This window comes from Malaclemys terrapin, chromosome 3 (genome assembly GCF_027887155.1).
Source record: "Malaclemys terrapin pileata isolate rMalTer1 chromosome 3, rMalTer1.hap1, whole genome shotgun sequence".
Lineage (NCBI taxonomy): Eukaryota > Metazoa > Chordata > Testudines > Emydidae > Malaclemys > Malaclemys terrapin.
The window spans coordinates 199,197,781-199,221,421 of record NC_071507.1 but is presented as its reverse complement, the minus strand read 5'-3'; the positions used below and the strand labels follow the sequence as shown (position 1 = coordinate 199,221,421).

Genomic DNA, 23,641 nt, shown 5'->3' with positions numbered 1-23,641 from the left:
TGATTGTTTGGTGACTGATGAAGAAAACTGCCATCACCTCCAGGAACAAATGGGCCTTACTACTTATTAGTAGCATTTGTTTGCTAATCTATATCTGGAAAGTTAAAGTCTTCATTTAGCAGACCTCTAACATAGGGGTGGGCAAACTTTTTGGCCCGAGGGCCATATCAGGGAATATAAATTGTATAGCGGCCCATGAATGCTCACAAAATTGGGGTTAGGGTGTGGGAGGCAGTGCAGGCTCTGGGGTGGGGCTGGGGATGAGGAGTGTGCTCTGGGCTGGGACCAAGGGGTTTGGAGGGTGGGAGGGGGATCAGGGCTGGTGCGGCAAGGGGTGCAGGTTCTGGCTGGGAATGCAGGCTCTGGGGTGGGGCTGAGAGGTTAGGGGTGCAGGAGGGTGCTCCAGGCTGGGATCGAGGGGTTTGGAGAGCGCGAGGGGGATCAGGGCTGGGGTAGGGGGTTGGGGCATGGGGAGAGGCTCAGGGGGCTCCGAGTGGCGCTTAACTCAAACAGCTTCCAGAAGCAGTGGCATATCCCTTCTCTGACTCCTATATGGAGATGTGGCCAGGTGGCTCTGCGCACTGCCCCGTCCGCAGGCACCACCCTTACAGCTCCCATTGGAGCGCCTAAGAACCAGGGTGGGGCCATGCCCTGGTGTCCGGGAGCCATGTGGTGTGGCCCCAACTCAGTACCCTGGCTGGAGCGCCGGAGTGGGGACGAGCCGCATGGTGTGGCCCCCGACACAGCGCTTTGGCTGGAGCAAGGTGTGGAGCGTGGTGCGGCTTGCAGGACAGCTTAAATCGGCTCGTGGGCTGTAGTTTGCCCACCCCTGCTCTAACACTATCCCAACAGACCGATCCTCTTTTACCATACTCCCCGAAGGTGATTTTGACCCCAACCATTCGGTTTTGACCGTACTACCACTTCTTATTTCTTTAGTTGATGTACAATGCGACCCTGCCACCTTTCTGTTTATTCCTCTCTCTCCTAAACAGCACACTTTCAAAAAGCTGTATTCTAGTCCCATCCGTGTGTCAGGGTTAGAACAGGTGAGTAAGGCCACTGATGGGTACCAGGATCCTCCCTCTCCAATGACTATCCCTGCCGAAGTCAGGGACAGAACCCAGGAGTCCTGGCTCTTCCTCATCCCATGCCCTAGTGACAGCACCGCCTGTTTGCCCCACAGGTGGGGACAGAAAAGAACCCAGGAGTCCTGACTCCCCCTGCTCTGCCCCTGACCACGTGCTTCCCATTTCTTGCCACAAAACGATGTCTCTTCTGGCACAACCTCGTGGCCCTGTGATGTCATGGCGGGACGTCACCTGATGACATCACCACTCACCAGATGCCCCGCCCTCCCCACTCTCGGGGGTGTGGTGCGAAGCTGAGGCGCAGGGGGAGATCGGCCCGACGCCTTTAAATCTTCCCCAGCCTGGCCGGTCTCCACGCTTACTGCGGAGGTGATGGCAGCACTCTGGCCCCGCCTCTCCCAGCATCAAGCCTATCAGGAGGCTCAGGCTGCCAGGTGGGGGCGGGGCTTAGGGGCCGCGCGAGCCGGCTTGATAAAGGAGCGGCGGCGGCGTGCGCGAGCCTCTGGCCCACGTACCATTGGGCTGCAGCGCGGGGGCCGAAGGCCGCGAGCGGAACCAATCGTATTCCTGCGGGAGGGGTCGGTACCGTTGCGGGGGGGGGACGATGGTCTGGCCCCGGGTAGCTGCCTCCGAATGAATGGGCGGGGGAGGGGCGGCTCCTTACCGCGGGGCGGGCCCCGCTGCTGCGTCTCCTCAGCTCCAGCTCCCCGGGGTCCGCCCCTCCCCCACCCCAGCGGAGCCCACCCGGCTTTGGGCTGGTCGCTGCCTCCCCGCTCAGCGCCGGGACCCCGCTCTTCCCCCTCCCCCTCGCCAGCTCTACCGGCGGTTCGTGGCCGCCGCAGTTACTCTTCCCTCCCCGCGAACAGCGCCGCGGGGGGGGGGCTGAAACTGGGGGGGGGGGGGCACGCGCTGGTGGGACTGGGGGAGGGGAGAATTGGAGCGACACCCCCCCCTTCCCATCCCCCTGCAGCGCGGGGGTGAGAGCCAGGACGCCTGGGTTCCCTCAAGCTGTGCGTGGTCTGACAGCCCCCCCCCCCCCCCCCAGGGCGCTGTGAGGGGCGGGGGGGGGGGGGGTCTGTGGCCATAGCTCGCTCTGGGAGTCTCCCTGGGATGAAAGGGGCTCTAGCAGGATCCTCCTGTATAAAGGGTTTTGCGATGGACTGATGAAAAGCCCCACCTGGGTGCTAGGGGTTCTAAGCTCCGAAAGGTGCGAGGAGCGGCCAGGCGGTGAGTTGGGGCCACTTTTGCATGGCCCAGACCCTAAGGCTTAAGAGGACGTCGTCTTTGTGTTGGCAGGTTGGCCTGGGATTGAGGTTCTTGGACCAACCCGTTTGGGTCCTGCAGCTGCTGAAAGGGTGAAGCAAGACCTATAAATCAGTGGCTGGGCTGCTGCGGGCTGTGCATTGCAGCCTCTGCATTAGCGGAGGCTCTTGCCAAATGCACCTAGTCAAGGCTCGTGTTAACTCAGTGCTTGGCTCTTATGTGCCATGCCAAGTTTCAGAGTAACAGCCGTGTTAGTCTGTATCCGCAAAAAGAAGAACAGGAGTACTTGTGGCACCTTAGAGACTAACAAATTTATTCGAGCATAAGCTTTCGTGGACTACAGCCCACTTCTTCGGATGCATACAGAATGGAACATATAATGAGGAGATATATATACACACATACAGAGAGCATAAACAGGTGGGAGTTGTCTTACCAACTCTGAGAGGAAAGTTTTTTTTCTCTTAATTAATTGGCCTTTCAGAGTTGGTAAGACAACTCCCACCTGTTTATGCTCTCTGTATGTGTGTATATATATCTCCTCATTATATGTTCCATTCTATATGCATCCGAAGAAGTGGGCTGTAGTCCACGAAAGCTTATGCTCTAATAAATTTGTTAGTCTCTAAGGTGCCACAAGTACTCCTGTTCTTCTTTGTGCCATGCCAAGGCATTCGAAAGATCAAATTGCTCTAAACATTAAAGTGAAAAGCTTGCAGCATCATACTGATGTAGCAGGCACGGTCTTAACAAGGAAGGTAGCCAAAGAGCTGGAAAAAAGCAGTTAGATTAATTCTGACAGTTACTTGTGTTACTCTAAATGCCAACACTGGCAATTTAGAGACTTTGACTTTACAGCTAAGGATTATTAATAATCCTTAAGATTTCTCTAGTGCTTGTCATCCAAGTATCTAACAGCATTTTACAAAATGGAACCTGCTGGTTAAGAATTTAATACTCCATGCAGTTACTGCATTTATAGTCTCTGATCATTAAGGTAGTTAGAAGCATCCATTTACTAGAACTTAACCTGGGGGGAAAAATCCTACCTAGTTTAGTGAATCATTGTCTGATGCTGTTTTCTTGTATGGATTAGACTGAAATAATTCTGAGTTTTTAAAAATACCTGTTTTCTGTAAATTCAGTTTAGACCTATCATCATGGCAACTGAAATTAGTTTTTCTGTATTCTTTAAGTATGCTGTAATTTCTAAAGCAGACCTTAGTGACAGTGGGGCTTTTATGAAAAACATGGCAAATAGTTACAGCTTTTCTTTTTGCCTCACTGTAACATGTTGTTGTTTTTTTAAATCATGCTTCAGTTGATTACTGAAGGAATCTAGTTTTCCTCCTTGCTTTCAGCAACCAACTTCTGGTCAAGTGCTGCTTTCCCGTGTTGGGGGTGGAGGGCATGAAAGGCGCTACTGTAGTTCCTTTCATGCTGAGGGCATGCTGTAGAGAGCCCAAGCAGATGAGCAAAAGACTGCAGTGGAGTAGGTGAAACCATGGGAATCAGCTCTCTCAACTCACAGATCCTTCCAGAGCAGAAGTATAGTAGGAGTCTCCTATACTCAGTTTAAATCAGTTTAATTATGTCGGTCAGAGGTGTGAATAATGCACACCCCTGAGTGGTGTAGTGAAACCGACCTAAGACCCTGTGTAGACTGCACTAGATCGACAGAAGAATTCTTTGATCAACCTAACTACCACCTCTCGAGGAGGTGGACTACCTGTGCTGACAGAAGAATCCCTCCTGTCGGCGTAGGTGGTTTCAATGCTAAAGCGGTACAATGGCGCAACTGTGCCACTGTAGACAAGCCCTGACAGTCGAATGGAGTGATAGTGTCATCCTTACCATATAGAATAGAATGAACCCGTCCAACTAATTTCCAGTCTGGCCAGAAGTAGATTTTAGATATGGGTCATTGAAACCCCTTCTATCCGAATGTCCCACCACCCACTCCAGAAACAAAAAACAATCACAAAAACCCCAATAACCTTCAAGCAACTTAACAAAGATACCAAAATAGATAGGCACTTCTCTAGTGAACAAAGCCTAATGCTGTAACTCGAGGCTTATAAATACTAGCTAGCAAGAAAAGAATAATCTCACCAAAAGTAAAGAGACTAAACCATCAATTTCTGAAGAATTTAAACGTTCTTTTAAAATAATCCAGTGTCTGGTCCCTGTCGTTATGAAGGTAATCTTAATGTGACCTAATGCTTCAAAGCTGTGTTCCAAAGTGTGTAGAAACCATTCTTGTGCCTCTGCAGCTGACAAAGAAAGCTGTAAACTGCAGCATATTTAGAACTGTGATTCCTGTCTCTTTCACTGCTACTATTCCAAACCCTATGTATAATACTGAAAATAAAAATCATGTCCATTTCACATTCTTGCTGCAGCAGAAGAGGCAAGCACCAGGGAGCTAGATATGGGGGGCAGGGGGGTTAAAAAACCATGCTGGGGTGAGGGTAGCAAAATCCCCTTTTTAGTCTTTCTACTGCCTGACCAGGAGGTTGAAGGAGTAATGGAGAGCTGCCCCTCTCCTCCCTAGAGACAGACTAGTGGAGTTCACCCACATACTCCCTGCTTTAACACACCAGCTCACTTAGTCCTTTTCTCTCAGTATATTTGTATTTTCTAATAGTGAAAGCACAGATTGTGGTGAGTTTCTTCCACCCACTCCTCCAATGACACTGTATATTCTTGGTAAAATGAACATCCTCTAAAATAAGTGTATGCACGAATGTAGCTGGGTCGCACAACAGCTATACAGCCTACTGAAGCTACAGCTGAGATTTTATGTTCTGGGATTTGACCTTTCTTTTTATGCCTTGGGCTTGAGTTCCAGTTTAATTTATTGCTGAAGCTTACAAAAACTTTACTTATTACAAATTAAACTCCTAAGTTCCCTTATCTTATTTCTTAGAGATCTATAAAAATAATTAATATCCAAACTAGGGCTGTCAAACAATTAAAAAAATTAATTGTGATTAATACCGAGATTTAAAAAAAAGGTGATTGATCGCAGTTTTAATCACACTGTTAAACAATAAATGAATACCATTTATTTGAGTATTTTGGATTTTTTCTAGATTTTTTTAAATATATTGATTTTAATTACAACCCAGAATACAAAGTGTTCAGTGCTCACTTTATTATTTTTATTACAAATACTTTCACTGTAAAAAAGATAAAAGAAATAGTATTTTTCAATTCACATCATACAAGTACTGTAATGCAATCTCCTTGTCGTGAAAGTGCAACTTACAAATGTAGAATTTTTACATCACTGCACTCAAATAAAACAATATAAAACTTCAGAGCCTACAAGTCCACATTTGTAAGTTGCTAGTTGCACTTACACGATAGAGATTGCACTACTGTATTTGAGGTGAATTGAAAAATATTATTTTTATCTTTTTTACAGTGCAAATACTTGTAATAAATAATATAAAGTGAGCACTGTGCACTTTGTATTCTGGGTTGTAATTGAAATCAATATATTTGAAAATGTAGAAGAAATCCAAAATATTTATAGTAAATGTAAACTGGTATTCTGTTATTTAACAGTGCGATTAATAGTGATTTTTTTAATTGAGTTAATTTGTTTTGAGTTAATCGCTTGAGTTAACTGTGCTTACTTGACAGCCCTAATCCAAACTGATACTGGGGAAAGCAGCCAGCTAACTTATAAACATGTTTTAGTCTTTTATGTCAGCAACAGGTGCTCATGTTACCCTATCAGCACATGTAAAGTTTGTCAGACTCCAGAAAAAGGATTGCAGACTGAAAGATTAACTTGTTAAATTCTTGTCAATTGTGAGGGCATTACATAATTTTTTCACAATCTTATTACAAAACTTGGAAATTCCCTGCTATTCAGCACTGAATTGCTGCTTTGCTTTTTACCACAAGCCTGTTCGCTTTTTATTAATGCTTTGCTCTATCAGTTATTTAAAAGCTATTCTCTTTAAATGTTTTTTTAGTGATGATCGTATGTTGTATACTCCCTTTAGCTAAGCAATCTTGTTACATATTTTCAATATTCTCTACCTATCACCTGGTGAAACAAGGTGGGGGAGGTAATATCTTTTATTGGATCTACTTCTGTTGGTGAGAGAGACGAGCTTCGAACTTGAAAGCTTGTCTTTCTCACCAAAAGAGGTGGGTCCCCAGTAAAAGATATTACCTCACCCACATGTAGCCTTGTTGGCCACAGGATATTTGAGAAACAACACTGTATGTCATGTGGTGAAGACCTCTTAAATCAAACATTCTTAGATGTTCCTGGTTGCTGTTGATCTCTCCCTCCCTCTTCCCCTTTCTCTTACGTACAGGCCAACTCCTACTCTTTTTAGGATTTTGATTGGCTTAGCAAAGAGGCAGGACTCTATAAATTCCACACACACACACCCCTTTCCCTTCTGCTAAATCACCAAGAGAAAGAAAGAAAGGTAAGCTCAGATAGAAGCAAAACAACTCTGATTTATTGTATCATCTTAAATGTTTTTCATTTCATTTTATTAAAAATAAATGCTAAAATTCAGTACACACTTCTTTGGAGAAGCTCTTTGGTTTTATTTAATTAGGATAGTGAACAAATTGTTGATTCTTTTATTAATTTCCCTCACAAGCTAATATAGTGGATGAGGAGCTTGTCAGAGAATCTAGATGGTAACAGGTGTTTGACGTTTGAAATGAGACAAGAATATTTTCTCTTTGGGTTGGTCAGGAAAGAGAAGGCTACCTGGAAAAAGGAGTTTGTTACATTCGTAATAATACTTAGGACCTTCCATCTTCAAAACTACTTTACTTTAAGTGGTAAAGTGATGCAGGTGACTTTAAAATAACATAATAACCGATATCAAAGTTGCCTTTTCAAATTAAGACCTGGATATTGAGAGAACTGAGTTTGTCTCATTAATTTATTTATTTTATTTTATGCCCCTTTTCTGTTAAGTGATGCTACTAATTTATATTGGAGTCATGATGCAGTTTTTGCTGGGAACTGGTTGGGTTGGAAATGTTTTTAAGGCAGGTTTCATCATGGTAGCCGTGTTAGTCTGTATTGGACAGTGATTGCTGTCTGAATTTCCAGCAGGAGCCTTTTGTTCCTTACTATGCCAACACTAAGAGTTCATAGAGAAGGGGAGAGGAGAAATCCTCTTTAATAGCCTCTATAAAACCATCTGTGAGGTTACTCTGAGTCAACCTGTCTGGCAGAGAATTGGGATGTGTGGGAGGGAGATGGGAAGGGCTGCAGTGATTGAACTCAACATTTTTCATTAAAACAAAGTATAATTTCAGAATGGATATGTAATGGATACTTGCTGTAGCATGTGTAGGATTTCAGGTAATACTTAAAAGGGTGGCTTCTGCTGCAGTGAGAGTAGTGACCTAGCCTAAGGACCTATATTGGGAGTAAGCATGAGTGGAAAGGCTCAAGTGTAGCTTGACATAAGTAAATGATGGAAGTGACCTTGCGATGTTGCAAGACTGAAGACTGGAGATAAACAAATGAAGTAAATCAGTTGACTAGGATGAAATAAGAAACTGCAAACAAGTTATTGATATTTTAGGGTACTTTTAAGGAGCATATGTAACGGACAGTCATAAATATTAACCACAGTAAAGCCATAGCAACTAGTGACACAAATGCTAATGATTGTGAAGGAGGTGGATAATTAACCTTTGAAAAGTGAGGACCCTAAATAGTGGAGTGTGGAAGTTCAAATAAGGAGAAAATGGGTGAATTAATTATGAATAAGCATAGGATAAAATGGGTGTTAGTGTAACATGATACACGAGAGGGTGCATTCAGAACATAGTTGGAAAGAACAGGATGACTAGACAGTAGAAACTGGGATGTACCTATTCTTCTGATTGGGGTTTCACCACAAGGGTAATAAAGATTTGTTATTTCTTGGGGGTCTGCCATCTAATAACTCGCATGTTGTGGCTTGTCTAGAGGTGAACGCTAATCAAGTAAATATTAACTATTCAAGTAAATAAAGAAGGCTACAATGCTCATCTCCCTCCCTGTTTCCTCCCTAGATATAGACTCTCTCTCTCTCTCTGACTGGCCTCTAATTGAGCATGAACTACATGCACTGTGTGCCATTTTTGTTATGAAACAGTATTTGATTGTAAAGCAATTAGGTTAATTGTGTAGATTAGACTCTATAAATAGGGCTTCTGATTTTTGGCTTTAGCCAATAAAAAGACAAAATCCTAATAACAGGTTTTTGTTAAACACCAGAAAAATACTGGAAATGGTATCTTGTGCCTAAGGACTTGTCTACAGGGAGCAATAATGCAGTCTGGGGGGGGTGATATCTAGTTCACTAATGTGTTGCATGTTAATTGGTCCATGTAGATCCTATTAGTGTGCACTAAAGGCTCCCTAGTGTGCTTTTACATAGTGTTTGAAACACCCTAATACACTTTAACATAATATTGTTACTTATTACCATATATTCAAAGAGGGAGCTCCCTCAAAGCCCCCAATTTTGCACATCTGCATAAAACTAAAAAATGCTAAAAAAAAAAACCCTGAAAAAAGGATTTAATAAACCCTGGAAACAGAAACCTTATGTATAATAAATCATTCTGCTTTTTGCTTGCTTCTCTGGTTCCATTCATTCTGTAAATAGTGTGTGTTTGGGGACAGTGATGTTCCACAGTTGATCTACTGCAATTTCCACTGATGTAATTGCTTCTTCTTGATGCAATGTTAAGAAAAGCTAGGCCATGAGAATTTTAATGTTGACTTGACTTTAGGTAAGCTCTAGAATGTATCCATTTAACCCAGGTAGTGACCGTTTCCAGTCATAGTAGTAGGTACTGTTGCTTTTTGAGCTTGTGCCTCCATTTGCTGTAGGAATCCTGATTTCTGATGCTCACCACAAAAGGGACTGAGGCAGAAAGTTGAAATGACACCACCCTGGGTTCTCACAGTCTGCTACACTGGACTCTTTATACTTGTGAATATTTTCTGCCCATGCTCATGCTACCCTTATTCATTCTATTTCATACGCTGCATAGAGCAGGTCATGGCACTGGTTCAGGTTTCAGTACTTCAGACAGAACTGGGGTTGCATAAAACTTTCCTTAAATGCAGACTGTTCTACACCATTCTAAATGTTGAGAAACTCTGTTTGTTTTTAAAGAATAATTTGTGACTAATACTTTCCCTCTTCTCACAGCATATTTAAGACAAAAATGGCAATTGTAAAGAACTTGAGCAGAACCCTTAGTCAGTTGCTACAGAGCCCCGGTTGTGGATGTCAGACTTCCATTGTGCCAGTTAGATGTATTGGTGTCTCACCACGTCAGGTGACCTCAGATGCCAGCTTTCATTCAGTATCTTTTTCAGAGACTGATCATCCTCGAGTGTTAATTACAGGTTAGTCATCATTTAATGACTTCATTCTTATTTTGTTTCTCAGTTGGCAGTCATTTTTTTTTCTACTGGGGCCTGATCCTGAGAGTTGCGGAGCATCTCCAAATTCCATGTAAACAACTAGGAGTTTTGAGTGTTCATAATCTCTCTAGATCATTACTATTATTATGTATTATTTTGTATTGCAGAGGTACCTGATGCCCCCAGTTAGGATTAGCACTATATTGCGGTATTTTTGGCCAGTTTATTTTAGAGATATAGTAAAAGCATCCCTTTCTCTTAAAACAGCATATTAAGTTTCTTAGTTCTGTGTAAACAAAACTCTTCTATTTTGGTTCCCATAACAATGTAGTTGAAGTATTAAGTTTTGAACTTCTATTGGTCTATAAGGACACATAAGTAACAGTCAATATTTTGATATCATTATCTTTTCTTTGACTTGGCTTTTGTTTTTACAATCTCTCTTTTCCTCTTTAGGGGGCCTGGGCCAACTTGGGGTGGGACTCGCTAAACTCTTGAGGTATGTTACGATTTTGTAATTTTATACATAGTAAGAAGTTAAAAACCCCACGATCAAGATTTTCAGAAGTGACTAGTTACGTTGAATGTCTCAAGTTGAGCACCCAAAATCTTATGAAAACTGTAGCTAAGAATCTTAGAATGCTGAATGGGACACTTAAAAGTCCATATTTTAAAATATCCTTAGAACTGCTGCTATTACTTCAGAAATCCAAGATGTAATTAAGATTCAAAACATAACTTTACACCTTCTGTGTTGTTTGTTCTTATACCTTTCACTTCATTTAGAGCTGAAAAATGACCAGTCATTCTTCCTTTTGTTGGTATTTTTGGCCTTAGTCCTGCAAATGTATGTAATTTTGTACAGGTCACTTGTCATTGGGATCAATGAAACTACTTGGGTGCATAAAGTTAAGCATATATTTTGAGAATCTAAGGCCTTAGCTTGTGGTAAGTTTCCCTTTTTGTTTTTCATGCACTATCACAATGCTGCTGGGTTTGAGTTCCCAATACCTCAGGCAAATGTTTAATTTGTATCTCTTTTCATGATCTCTTTGATATTAAATTTTTTAGAGAACCACTTTGGGTTTTCTAAAACCCACCAACTTACTAAACACCTAAACTTTTGGACCTTGCCATAACTGATGGTATTTCTTGAAGAGAATTTCAGTGATAGAAAACTTTATCTAAGTTACTATCTCTTATAGTGCAGTAGCTGCGTCATAGTTAAGGATAACAGGAATGTTAAGATTTTATTTTGCAATTGAATGGGCAAGAAACTATAAGATATAAACTTTGCTATTTTAATTTTTCATGGTAGTTTGATGTAAAGTGAATTGATGCAGAGAGAATAAGAGCATAAAATGATCCATTCTGGCACTTTTTCACTGGATTATCTCACTTTTTTTCTTTGTATTGCTTTCACAAGAAATCTAAAACATTCTAGGAACTGTCCTTCATCCGCATTCTTGATCTCATGTGCTGCTTCCTAGATATCAGCTATACATAGAAGTAGTATTTGTCTATAGAGCATTTTAGCCATAATGGGAGCACCAAAACACATCCTCCAAATTTGATGAGGACAGTGTGAAAAAAGCTTCTGCCGAAATGTTGCTGCAGTTCTGCCTTTTGCCCAACAGAGGGCACTGTGGTGATAGAACACAGCAGCAGCTCCCAACCAGCTAGAGAAGAGAGAGCCTGTCAGCCAGGTCAGGAGACAGACTATGGGAAGCAGAGAGCGTGGCGCTGCTGGGTGTCAGACGGGGGCTCAGAAGGGCTAGTGGGAGAGGACAGACTGGGGCAGGGGCTGAATGGGAGTGGGAGTGGAGACACAGGGCCACAGAGGATAGGGAGGTGCAGGGCCACATGGTGACAGCGGAGGGGGTGCAGGGACACAAGGACAGAGGGTGGCTGAGTGGGGGCACAGACACATGGGTGCAGGGCCACATGGGGATGGGGGAAGTGGGTGTCTGGGGGTGGAGGGACACAGACGGGGGTGCAAGGACATGGGGGGGGGGGTGCAGGAACATATGGGGACAAGGGCAGCTGTGCCTGATTGAATGGGAGAGGCTAGGGGTCAGCCAGGGTTTGCATGGTGGAAGATCCCTAAAAATCCCTCCCTGCCTCCCAAAAAAAACTGTTCTATACTTTTTCCACCCATACCCAACAACCCTCCAAGTTCACGCCCAGGCTCCTTCCAGCAATTTAGTTCCCTCTTCCGCAGCTCCTCTGTTACCCCTCACTCCTGCAAGCCTTTGCACTGCTTCTGAGGTGTGCGGGAAATACGGTTCTGTATTGCATTTAAACTACATTATTACTCAGAGTTCTGAATTAATATGCCTAGTAAGGAATCTATTTGACAAAAAACATTTCCTGAATTTTTGTTGTTGTTGTCTGTATTGTTACAGACATACTTGCTGACAGATATTTTGAAATAACTGACCAAAAATAATTGAAACTGGTGGGATTATATTGTTTTCTTTTGACACAAAATATGCAGAATTTTAAAATATTGTGCACAGAAATTTTAGTTTTTCGTTGCAGAATTTTTTGGCACACACTTCCCCCAGGAGTAGTAGCTGTACCACTGCGGCGGCTGTAATGTAGATGTACCTTGAGAATTAATAAGATAGATTGACATCAGTGCTTGCACTAGACAAAGTCATAAAATGTTCTCTGCCCAAATGACTTCTCCAGATTAGTTCCTATTAAAACTAATGTAGCAGAACAATGACTGACACATTGTCTTGAAGAGTACAAACTAATTGTACCATGTGCCTTCCTTTTCAGGAAGCGTTTTGGGAAAAACAATGTGATCCTGTCTGACATTAGAAAACCACCAGATGATGTCTTTTATAATGGTAAGTGACTGGATTAGCATATAGAGAAGCCTTCATATTGCCTCTGATGTTGCTCATCTGCAGCAAAACACAGCCAGGCATTTGAACTATGTATAGAATCATAGAATATCTGGGTTGGAAGGGACCTCAGGAGGTCATTTAGTCCAACCTCCAGCTCAAGGCAGGACCAATCCCCAACTAAATCATCCCAGCCAGGGCCTTAAAAACTTCTAAGGATGGAGATTCCACCACCTCCCTAGGTAACCCATTCCAGTGCTTCACCACCCTCCTAGTGAAAAAGTTTTTCCTAATATCCAACCTAAACCTCCCCCACTGCAACTTGAGACCATTACTCCTTGTTCTGTCATCTGCTACCACTGAGAACAGTCTAGATCCATCCTCTTTGGGAACCCCTTTTCAGGTAGTTGAAAGCAGCTATCAAATCACCCTCATTCTTCTCTTCTGCAGACTAAACAAGCCCAGTTCCCTCAGCCTCTCCTCCCAAGTCATGTGTTCCAGCCCCCTAATTTTTGTTGCCCTCCGCTGGACTCTTTCCAATTTTTCCACATCCTTGTAGTGTGGGGCCCAGAACTGGACACAGTACTCCAGATGAGGCCTCGCCAATGTCGAATAGAGGAGAATGATCACATTCCTCGATCTGCTGGCAATGCTCCCACTAATGCAGCCCAATATGCCGTTAGTCGTCTTAGCAACAAGGGTGCACTGTCAACTCATATCCAGCTTCTCGTCCGCTGTAACCCCTAGGTCCTTTTCTGCAGAACTGATCACTTTCCTCTCCTCTAAGTGCTTCAGAATTGATTTCTTGAGGGCCTGCTCCATGATTTTTCCAGGGACTGACGTGAGGCTGACTGGCCTGTAGTTCCCCGGATCCTCCTTCTTCCCTTTTGGGCACTGCATTAGCCTTTTTCCAGTCATCCAGGACCTCCCCCGATAGCCATGAGTTTTCAAAGATAATGGCCAATGCTCTGCAATCACATCCGCCAACTCCTTTAGCACCCTTGGATGCAGCGCATCCGGCCCCATCGACTTGTGTTCGTCCAGCTTTCTAAATAGTCCTGAACCACTTTTTTCTCCACAGAGGGCTGGTCACCTCCTCCCCATACTGTGCTGCCCAGTGCAATAGTCTGGAAGCTGACCTTGTTCGTGGAGACAGGCAAAAAAATCATTGAGTACATTAGCTTTTTCCACATCCTCTGTCACTAAGTTGCCTCCCTCATTCAGTAAGGGGCCCACACTTTCCTTGACTTTCTTCTTGTTGCTAACATTTCTGAAGAAACCCTTCTTGTTACTCTTAACATCTCTTGCTAGCTGCAAATCCAAGTGTGATTTGGCCTTCCTGATTCCACTCCTGCATGCCTGAGCAATTTTTTTATATTCCTCCCTGGTCATTTGTCCAATCTTCCACTTCTTGTAAGCTTCTTTTTTGTGTTTAAGATCAGCAAGGATTTCACTGTTAAGCCAAGCTAGTCGCCTGCTATATTTACTATTCTTTCTACACATTGGGATGGTTTGTTCCTGCAACCTCAGTAAGGATTCTTTAAAATACAGCTAGCTCTCTTGGACTCCTTTCCCCCTCATGTTATTCTCCCAGGGGATTCTGCCTCTTAAATTAATCAGAGAAACCACTTTTCAAAGTATTTCTTTGATCTTGAAAGTTCTGGGTGCTACCTTCTGACTTCTGTGAAATCTTCCCAGAAATTGAATTGTTTTTCCTTGGCAGCATTTTTCCTTGGGGCAAGATACACGAACACACATTTTGAATATCTCTTCCCACTCTTCTTCCCTCCTGATTTTTGCTGACCAAAATAAATCTTAAAGTTAAATTGGCTCTGGCTTTCATTCCAGTGGGTTTAACCCTCTTGCTCCTGCCGTAAGTGTTGATGCAATTTAAATTTTCCCAGAAGAATAACAACTGGGAAATGAAATCCACGTTTTGTCCATACTGAAATCGCTTTCTTATATGCGGTATATGCTGAAATCCATACAAGATTGCCAGTATGGATTCACATAGTGGCAGTAGTGCCTTGGAACTTGGTTAGCCTCCTTTCCTTCCCTTTTGCCATAAACAATAAATTAAAAGGAACTAGTCTAGAGGCATTTGAATAATATTATGTAAGCTGGTCTCTGACCTCACACTACAGCAGTGGTCTACACCTTTTTACGCCCAAGATCACTTTTTGAATTTAAGGGCAACTCAGGATCTGCCCCACCCTTTCCCCGTGGCCCCACCCCACTCATTCCATCTCCCCACCCTCACTCACTTTCACTGGGCTGGGGTTTGGGAAGGGGTGCGGACTCTGGACTGGGGCCGAAGATTTCGTAGTGTGGGAGGGGGCTCTGGGATGAGCCTGGGGCAGGGGGTTGGGGTGAAGGAGGAGGTGAGGGGCGCAAGCTCTGGGAGGGAGTTTAGGTGCAGGAGGGGGCTCTGGGCTAGGGCAGTATGACGGGGGTTTGGGGTGCTGGCTCTGTGAGGGGACTGGGGGTTGGTGCGGCCACCTGCTGGGCAGCACTTGCCTCCAGCGGCTCCCAGTTGGCGGTGCAGTGTGGTTGCTGCTAAGGCAGGCTCCCTGGCTACCCCAGTCTCATGCCGCTCCCAGAAGGGGCCAACGCGCCCTGGGTGGCGGAGGTGGGGGCCGCACGTGGCTCCGCGCACTGCCCCTCTCTGCAAGTATCGTCCCCGCAGCTCCCATTGGCCACAGTTCCCCATTCCCGGCCAATGGGAGCTGTGGGTGGTGGTGCTTGCAGGCCGGAGCAGTGTGCGAAGGGAGCGCCCTTCCGGGAGTGGTGGGAGGCTGGGGTAGGCAGGGAGCCTGTCTTAGCGGCTGCCACGCTATGCTGCCGAGATCACGATCGACTGGGAGATCCTCTAGTATCGACTCATCGATCGCAATCGACTGGTTGGTGACCACTGCTCTATAGGTATATGCCAATAGTTGGTAGAGTATATTTGATAGAACAGAGGGTCCCGAGCTGGCCTGTGGTCTGCAGATATGGCTAATTACACAGTGTTCGCTCTCCTAGTCTTCAGATGCTAAATGTAGACAAAATACATTAAATACTCGTCTGTGAAGTGCTGAAGCTGCTACGAGGATATTATGTGATTGCACGTGGAAGACCAGATGTCCACGAGAGTGTCCTTATTGAGATGTGACTCACGCTGTGGAAAAAATTTGCAGAGCCTTTGTGATAGTCTTTGGGAGAGGGAGTGCTCTAGTGGCTGCTGCCTATAGAAGGCAGAAATCTGACTCACAAAGTGGACTGAAAGGTATTTCTGAATAAAGACATGGGCAAGAACCTGCAAACTCATTGGGCCTCTAGTTGTGTTTTTTATTGAATTTTGTCCCAAAGTCTCCGTCTTAGCATCCAATTTTTTTATTTGGTCCACTTCTTTAGGTCCTTTTATCTACTCTGATATCTTGGACTACAAGAATCTCCGTGAGATCGTGGTGAACAATCGAATTACTTGGCTGTTTCATTATAGTGCTTTACTCAGTGCTGTTGGAGAAGCAAATGTTCCTTTGGCCAGAGCTGTAAACATTACTGGTAGGTGATTACAGCACTGTTTGACTAGCCTTTCAAGTTCATGACCCCTTTAGAGGTTGGAGGAGATTTTGTTTAGATTCTGATCATTTCTGTTTGTTCGTTCCAGGTTTGCACAACATTCTAGATATTGCAGCCGAGCATAGTTTGAGACTCTTTGTCCCTAGCACAATTGGAGCCTTTGGACCCACCTCTCCCCGAAACCCAACTCCAGATCTCTGCATTCAGAGACCCAGGACAATCTATGGAGTCTCCAAGGTTCATGCTGAGCTCATGGGAGAAGTAAGAACTTTGTTACGGATTATTAGTCTCGATGGAAGGTGGATCACTGCAGTGTTCTTTCCTCTTCCTATCTTCTCTTCCTACGGACATATTTTCTTAGTAGTATGAGGCATCTGTTGATGCTTTGCCTGAGGGGTTTGGGGTGGGGAAATCGTATAAATTTCATGTGAGGAATTAGAATGAAGTTGGAAGTTAAGAAACGCTTGAGTTTGAGTGGTAGCCATGTTAGCCTGTATCAGCAAAAAGAACGAGGAGTACTTGTGGCACCTTAGAGACTAACAAATTTATTTGGGCATAAGCTTTTGTGGGCTAAAACCCACTTCATCAGATGCATGGAGTGTGGCTACTGACTCTTTGTGACCCTAGGAAAATCATTAAACCTCCCTGTGCCTCAGTTACCAGCATGACAGAGCTGAGGAAAGTCTTCCTACAATATATTTTCTAATGACTCCAGGGATCAGGATGGATACAGATCATCAGAGTGAATTAAATCAAATCAAAATAACTGACTGTTCTTATTTAATTCATATTTGTTGTTTATATGTTGCATATCCTGACATGGTAGAGGGGGGGAAGGGTAGGAATGATGGTGGGGCACACAATGCCTCTGGTATGTGGGAATGGAGGTCACTTAACCTCCGACATATAGCGCCAATGGCATGAGGAAGCGGGACATGGGCGGGGGTGGGGGGGTGTCACACAGCCCCTGGCTTGTGGAAATGGATTGTAGCACAGAGTCCATGGCATGGGCGGGGGGGGGGGGGGGGGGGGGGAAGAAATTGGGTATAGCTGTGTGGGGAAAGGGGATGTGGGTGCGCACAGAGCTGCTGGCATAAGAGTGATGGAGGGGTTGTGAATCTGTGAAATAAAGAAGGAAAGGAGCTTTCGTGGGGGAGGTGGGAATGGAGGGATGCAAGGAACCGTTGGTGTATGCAATGCATTTAGTCTATAGAAGCAACAAAGTATGCAATCCCCTAGTTTCATGTCTAAAGCCTTGCTTGTCTCCTTCTTCAACAGTACTACCACTACAGGTATGGGCTAGACTTCCGATGTCTGAGGTATCCTGGAATTATCTCTGCTGACTCTCAGCCTGGTGGGGGAACAACTGGTAGGAAACTCTTTTTCTATGTCTCACTATTATAGGTGAAAACATTGCAGTGTGCGAACTGAATGCTCCACATAACAGAGATGAGAGGGACATCAGTGTGTAATTGTCTGGTGACCTCATTTGCCGAGAAACAACTAACCAGTCACTTTAAAATGCAGTCACATAAATGAATAATGGCCATCATATATAGGTGTAGTCACAGGCAAGAAATCTATTGTATCATATTTTAATACCAAATATTGTGCACTTTCTCTGTGTTGTACAGCATGTCTATCAATGTCTAACTTAGAGTGCACCTGCATATATTGGCCAGTGAAAGTCATTTGAGGGCATTTTTGTTGATTTAAGCCTATTCTAAAAAGGATTGTCTCATGGGGAAAAAGTGAAACTTTCAGGGGACTGTAAGGTTGTGTAAAGAAACACCTAAACAACTCCTGAAATGCAGTTGAAAATACAAATCGTACTTCTGCTGAAATTAATCTGAGGGGTGCTGGATAGTCCCACAGAACAGGAATTCCTTTCACTGTTCAAAGCCAATCCATGCAGCAGTGACCCAAAGTCATTACATCTGGTTGCTGCTTGGTGGCTTATGTGACATGAGTTGGTAATCTGTCCTCCTTCCTCACCTCAGCAACTATGCACCAAGTTGTGCCTCAGTCATCTTTCACCTTCCACCCCAGAGATGGCTGCATTTCTATAATTCTGAAAAGAATTTTTAATATTTATTTATTTGCATTACCATAGTACAGGGGTGGGCAAACTTTTTGGCCCGAGGGCCACATCTGGATGGGGAAATTGTATGCAGGGCCATGAATGTAGGGCTGGGGCAGGGGGTGGGGGTGCAGGAGGGAGTGCAGGGTGGGGGGGTGCGGTGTGCAGGAAGGGGCTCAGGGCAAGGGGTGCAGGGTGCAGGAGGGGGCTTAGGGTGCAAGTGGTGTGGGCTCCGGCCAGGTGATGCTTACCTCAAGCAGCTCCAGGGTGGCAGCGGCACGCAGCATGGTTTTAAAGCAGGCTCCATGCCTGCCCTGGCCCCACCCCACTCCCAGAAGTGGCCAGCATGTCCAGCAGTGGATCCGCGGGGTGGGGTGGGGCAGGCAGCTCTGTCGCGCGCTGCCCTTGCCTGCAGGTACCACCCCCGAAGATCCCATTGGCTGTGGTTCCCCATTCCCAGCCAAAGGAGCTGCGGGGGGGCAGTGCCTGCAGGTGAGGGCAGCGCACGGAGCCCTCTGCCTGCTTTAGCCCCGCTGCACCACAGAGCTGGCAATCCCGCAGGCCGGATTGAAAGCCCTGACTGGCCGAATCCGGCCTGCGGGCTGTAGTTTGCCCTCCCCTGCCATACCATGTAGTAGCCCTTGTCATAGACCAGGACTCCATTATGCTGGTGTACAAACACAGAACAACAAAAAGACAGTCCCTGCCCCAATGAGCTTACGATCCAAGTGTAAGACAAGAGACAACACATGAATACAGATGGGAGAGTACAAAAACTTTTTTTTCCCTTCAGACTATGCAGTCCAGATTTTCCATGATGCCATAAAGAATGGCAAATTCCAGTGCAACTTAAAATCAGACACACGCCTCCCAATGATGTATATCGATGACTGCCTGAAGGCTACGCTAGCTGTAATGGAAGCACCTGCAGCTTCACTTAGCATGAGGACTTACAACATCAGTGCCATGAGCTTCTCTCCTGAGGAGCTGGTGCAAGAGGTCAAGAAGCATATTCCTGAGCTCCAGGTGACCTACAATGTGGATGCTGTCAGGCAAGCCATTGGTTAGTACCTGCCTTTTCATTCCATTTCAGTGATCCTGTATCAAACTTGTCTGGGTGAAGCCAGATGCTGGGATCAAACAATATTTCCCTTTTTTTCCCCCTCCGTCTCCTATATATGTTCTCCTTAGTCACTTGTTTCAATCTTGATGACATCTGGAAGGGTTGCTGTACTGTTTGAAACTCTACTCTGTTACTTGCTTATGAAATGTTGAAAGATCTTTGCTATAAATCTCATGCTTTGGGTTTTTTTCCCCTTCCTTGTAGCTGACAGTTGGCCAATGAACTTTGATGACAGCAATGCCCGGCGGGATTGGGGATGGAAACATGACTTCGATCTTTCTGAACTGGTGACCACAATGATTAACATCCTTGGCTCTGACTCCCGGGTAGCCCAGATTAACTGAAACTCCTTTTAAAACATGGTTTCCAAACTCCAACAGAGGACCAGGGAGAAACTGCTGAATTAGTTCATTATGCTCTAAGTCTTATAGCAGGTAAATTATAAACTTTCCATGTATTGCAATAGAGTTGGGGTTGAAGTACTAGAGTCTGAATTCAGTGTGGTTATTTGAGACCGTACCAAATTATTTAGTAAAACTACAGCACCATGAAATGAGAAACATATAGGATTCTTGAATTTTAGCATTTTAAGAAGCTAGAAAAAAAAATCACTATAGGGCTGGTAATGCTATACAGTCATTCCACTGCCTGAGTATCCTTCTGAAAACAACACATAGCAACATTACAAAGCCTTGTGCTTAGACACTTACTGACGAATTGACAAATTATATATTAATTTTCATTTCCTTAGTGGAGGTAACTAATTGTGGATTGTAGGAAGGTGGGATTGTCCCTTCTCTCTTCCACCAACAGTTAAGAGATCAGAAGAGCCATTTTATTTTTAAACTTGGCAATGGTCATTAAAGTTATTCATTTAAAAAGGAAACTTTTTAGTTAGTGCTATGTAAACCTGCAATTTGTTTACAGATGAGATTCAGAATGTCTGTAGCATTAATCTTATGTCCATAAATGTAAAGGAAAATAAGACTTGAATTCATTACCCTTTTAAAAATACAGGGTTTTCCAAACAAGCTTTTGCGTGTTTTTAGAAATTCTGTTGACTTCAGTTTCATTGTGAAGGTGAATTTGGGACACTAAAATCTGTGGTGCATATCTGAATCTCTAGCTATCCTATTTAAAGTAGGCAATGCCCAGGAATGAGTTCACCTTTAATTAGCACCACATTTGGCCTGTTTCCAGTCCCATTTACTACACCATTGTGATCATATGCTGCAGAGAGCAAGTTTTGAAAGGTAAGTTGAGACTTGAGTCAGTTGTAAAGCTGAGCCAGTCTTGAAAATACCTGTTCCGTTCACTTCACATTGTGCGCTATGTATATGTGTATTTGTAGATACTATTTATGTATAGGTATAATAAATTTGTTTGCTTCAGAGGAGTGGAATCCAGAAGTTGAGACTGTGCCAGCACTTCTTTATTTCGCAAGTTGAAGAAATGGAACCAAACGCAGCATTCTAGTTTATCTGAATCTAATACTTGAAAGTACAAGTTTCTCTAGTTGCTTAGTTATGTGAAAGGTTGAATGTTTGTTCGTAATTGATGGGACTGAGTTGTGAGTGATGTCCCATAATCATCTATATAAAGAGTGGGGGAAGTATACGCCCTCACCTTGCCACCAAATTCTAGCTACAGTTGATAAGGGCTATCCTACTTCTTTAGTTTCATACATAAGAGATTTTGGGACTGATGCATGAGTTTTAATGGGGGCAGAAGGTTAAGGCCCACTTCTGAGGCTTGCTAGCTTGGTCTTTCCTGACACTAAAATCAAGTTCCTCATGCAGGACACATGTTCCTTTGGGCTTTGTCTACCTCTTTTTTTACTGGAGAAAACTTTGTGTTACTATAGGTGACTCTGTGCTCCTCTCCTTTCCTCTTGCTGTTTGTTACACATATGATCTAGTTTAACAGTAGTTAAAGCTAGACTTCTGGAGGCCACTTAAACCTGAATGCACAAAAGGAGTCAGGCATCAATGCAATGCACAGAACTCCTGCTGAATCCTGTAGGTGCCTGAACTCACTTGGCACCCAAGTTTTTGCAGTAAAAGTTCTCTAGATGTCTTTGTTTCTGCCTCCATCTCCTGCCTAAGCCCCAGAGCTATTCACAACCCAGGGGAAGATGGGCATTTGCTCACTTAAGTTGCATGTGTGGTCTGATCTGGTAAACTCAAACAACTCAGAGAGAGTGGGAGAGCATGCATGAGAAGGACTCTGTTGCCTGGTGATTAGAGCACTCAGATGAGTGGTAGGAGAACCAGGATACTGTACCTCGGCTCTCCAATTACTCTAGTTTATCTAGAGTGGAACAGCTTCAACAAGAGAGACTGAGGGAGCCCCTTGTCAGAATATCCCATAGCCCAATGGTTAGGCAGATCCCAGTTCAAATCCCTTCTCCCCATCAGATGGAGTTGGGGGATAAGAAGAGTGCAGGGAGGAGTGTTTCCCACATCCCAGGTGAAAACTTTTAGCTCAGTGGTTAGAGTAATGAGGAAGCTCCTCATCTCCCCTGCTTCTTGCTAAAATGGCATGGGCCCCTAACACTAAGAGAGGGTTTGTAACGGAGAATCCCAAGCAGAGAGATGTGCCTCCCTGCAGCCCAGACATACGGGCCTATCACCAAGACAGGGCAGGACTTAGCACACACCCATGTCATCCGCATTTCCCATTGTCTATCTTAGGGTACGTCTATACTTGCCCGCTGGTTCGGCGGCAAGCAATCGATCTTCTGGGATCAATTTATCGCGTCTAGACAAGACGCGATAAATCGATCCCGGAAGTGCTCGCCATCAACGCCGGTAATCCTGCTCCATGAGAGGAGTAGGCGGAGTCGAAGGGGGAGCCTGCAAGATGCGTGTGGACCCGCGGTAAGTACCTTTAAGTTCGAACTAAGATACTTCGACTTCAGCTATGTTATTCACGTAGCTGAAGTTGCGTATCTTAGTTCAAACTGGGGGCTTAGTGTGAACCAGCCCTTAGGCAGCACTCCACCTAGCATGCTGGCTTTTATGAATTGCAGTCCAAGGTCCAACTTCCGGCTTTGTGAATCTCACTGGTTTTCTAGGTGTTTAAAAGTTAGGCATTGTGATGTTCACAATGCATAACTGCTTTTGTGAATTCAGGCCTTTGCTACTGGACCTTACAGCCAGAACTCCACTATTTTATTACAGAATCAACCCAAACCTAGTATAATTTTATTTTCTTTTAAAAGCTGTAGATTGTTTTTATTAAAATTAATTTGTATTTAACAAACACAACTTTTAAAAGATCCTGTTATAATAATTGGGGTGACAAATTTATCCTAATTGTAAGCTCAATTGTTAAAAGTATGTGAAAATCCATAAAATGTTGATTGAAAGCAACTTGACCTGCTTTCCATAATGAATGTTATAACATTATAAATATGTGCAAAAGAACCAGACAGCCACTAAATTAGTCCAAACAAAAAAGGCCACATTGATATAACTCAAGGACTATGTTAAAATCATACTTCATAAAAACAGAAGATGTAGAACTGGAAATTAATGCCCCTAAACTGTTATATTAGACATTATGCCTAATTGGTGGACAAAATGAGGGGATGGGCTATTGCACCCACCATTCCCTTTGTGGGTCCTTAAAGAGACTTTGGGGTGGGGGGAAGAATATAGAAGAACAGACAGAGGCTACTGAAGCAAGCCTCACCATTATGGCTGCCATCCCTACCATCTCCTGGAACCTCAGGCCTTCTCCATCCTAATCCTGAGAGATGTCCTGAGCGGGATTGAGATGACATTGCCACCTCTACCAGCTCCAGCTGAATCCCAACCACCACCTGTGATGAAACGGGATTGCACTTTTGTAGCAGCAACAGCTCCTCTCAAGGAACTTCTTCTCTTTTCCCCCAAAGGACTGTTAGTATCACAGATAGTATCTAAGAGACTGTCAAACCAAGGGGGTTTTCTTCTTAAAAACTCTCCCCAGGTGAAGGGATGCTGTTGAAATGGAGGCCTCATTTACTACTTTACATTTCACATGCTTTAACTGTTTTTCTTTCCTTTACTGTGTCTTCAATAAAAGATTAAAAGGATTTTTCACGGTATATTTGTGTAACATTCCCAGGGTACAATCTGGACTGTTGAACAGCTATGTCCTCTTAATTCTCTAGCCCAGCGTGCCTTTTACACTGCTGTTCTGTTGGAACATCCACACCTGGCCTGCTCACACAGCCTTCACCATGCAAAGTCA

At 44.2% G+C, this 23,641-nt stretch overlaps 1 protein-coding gene across 2 annotated transcripts; it reads left to right on the top strand.

Moving 5' to 3' along the window:
- The first annotated feature begins 1,463 nt into the window (after nucleotides 1–1,463).
- LOC128834373 (L-threonine 3-dehydrogenase, mitochondrial) lies at nucleotides 1,464–20,816 on the top strand. 2 transcript variants are annotated; one of them, XM_054023027.1, is made up of 9 exons: nucleotides 1,464–1,669; nucleotides 9,563–9,762; nucleotides 10,237–10,279; nucleotides 12,568–12,638; nucleotides 16,032–16,181; nucleotides 16,288–16,460; nucleotides 17,478–17,568; nucleotides 19,073–19,342; nucleotides 19,607–20,816. In XM_054023027.1, exons 1-9 carry the CDS (start codon nucleotides 1,464–1,466, stop codon nucleotides 19,744–19,746), a joined length of 1,344 nt encoding a protein of 447 aa, XP_053879002.1. In that variant the 3' UTR covers nucleotides 19,747–20,816. The 2 variants fall into 2 exon arrangements, with proteins under 2 accessions (XP_053879002.1, XP_053879003.1); XM_054023028.1 differs by lacking the exon at nucleotides 1,464–1,669 and adding an exon at nucleotides 6,704–6,811.
- The last annotated feature ends 2,825 nt before the right edge of the window (nucleotides 20,817–23,641 follow it).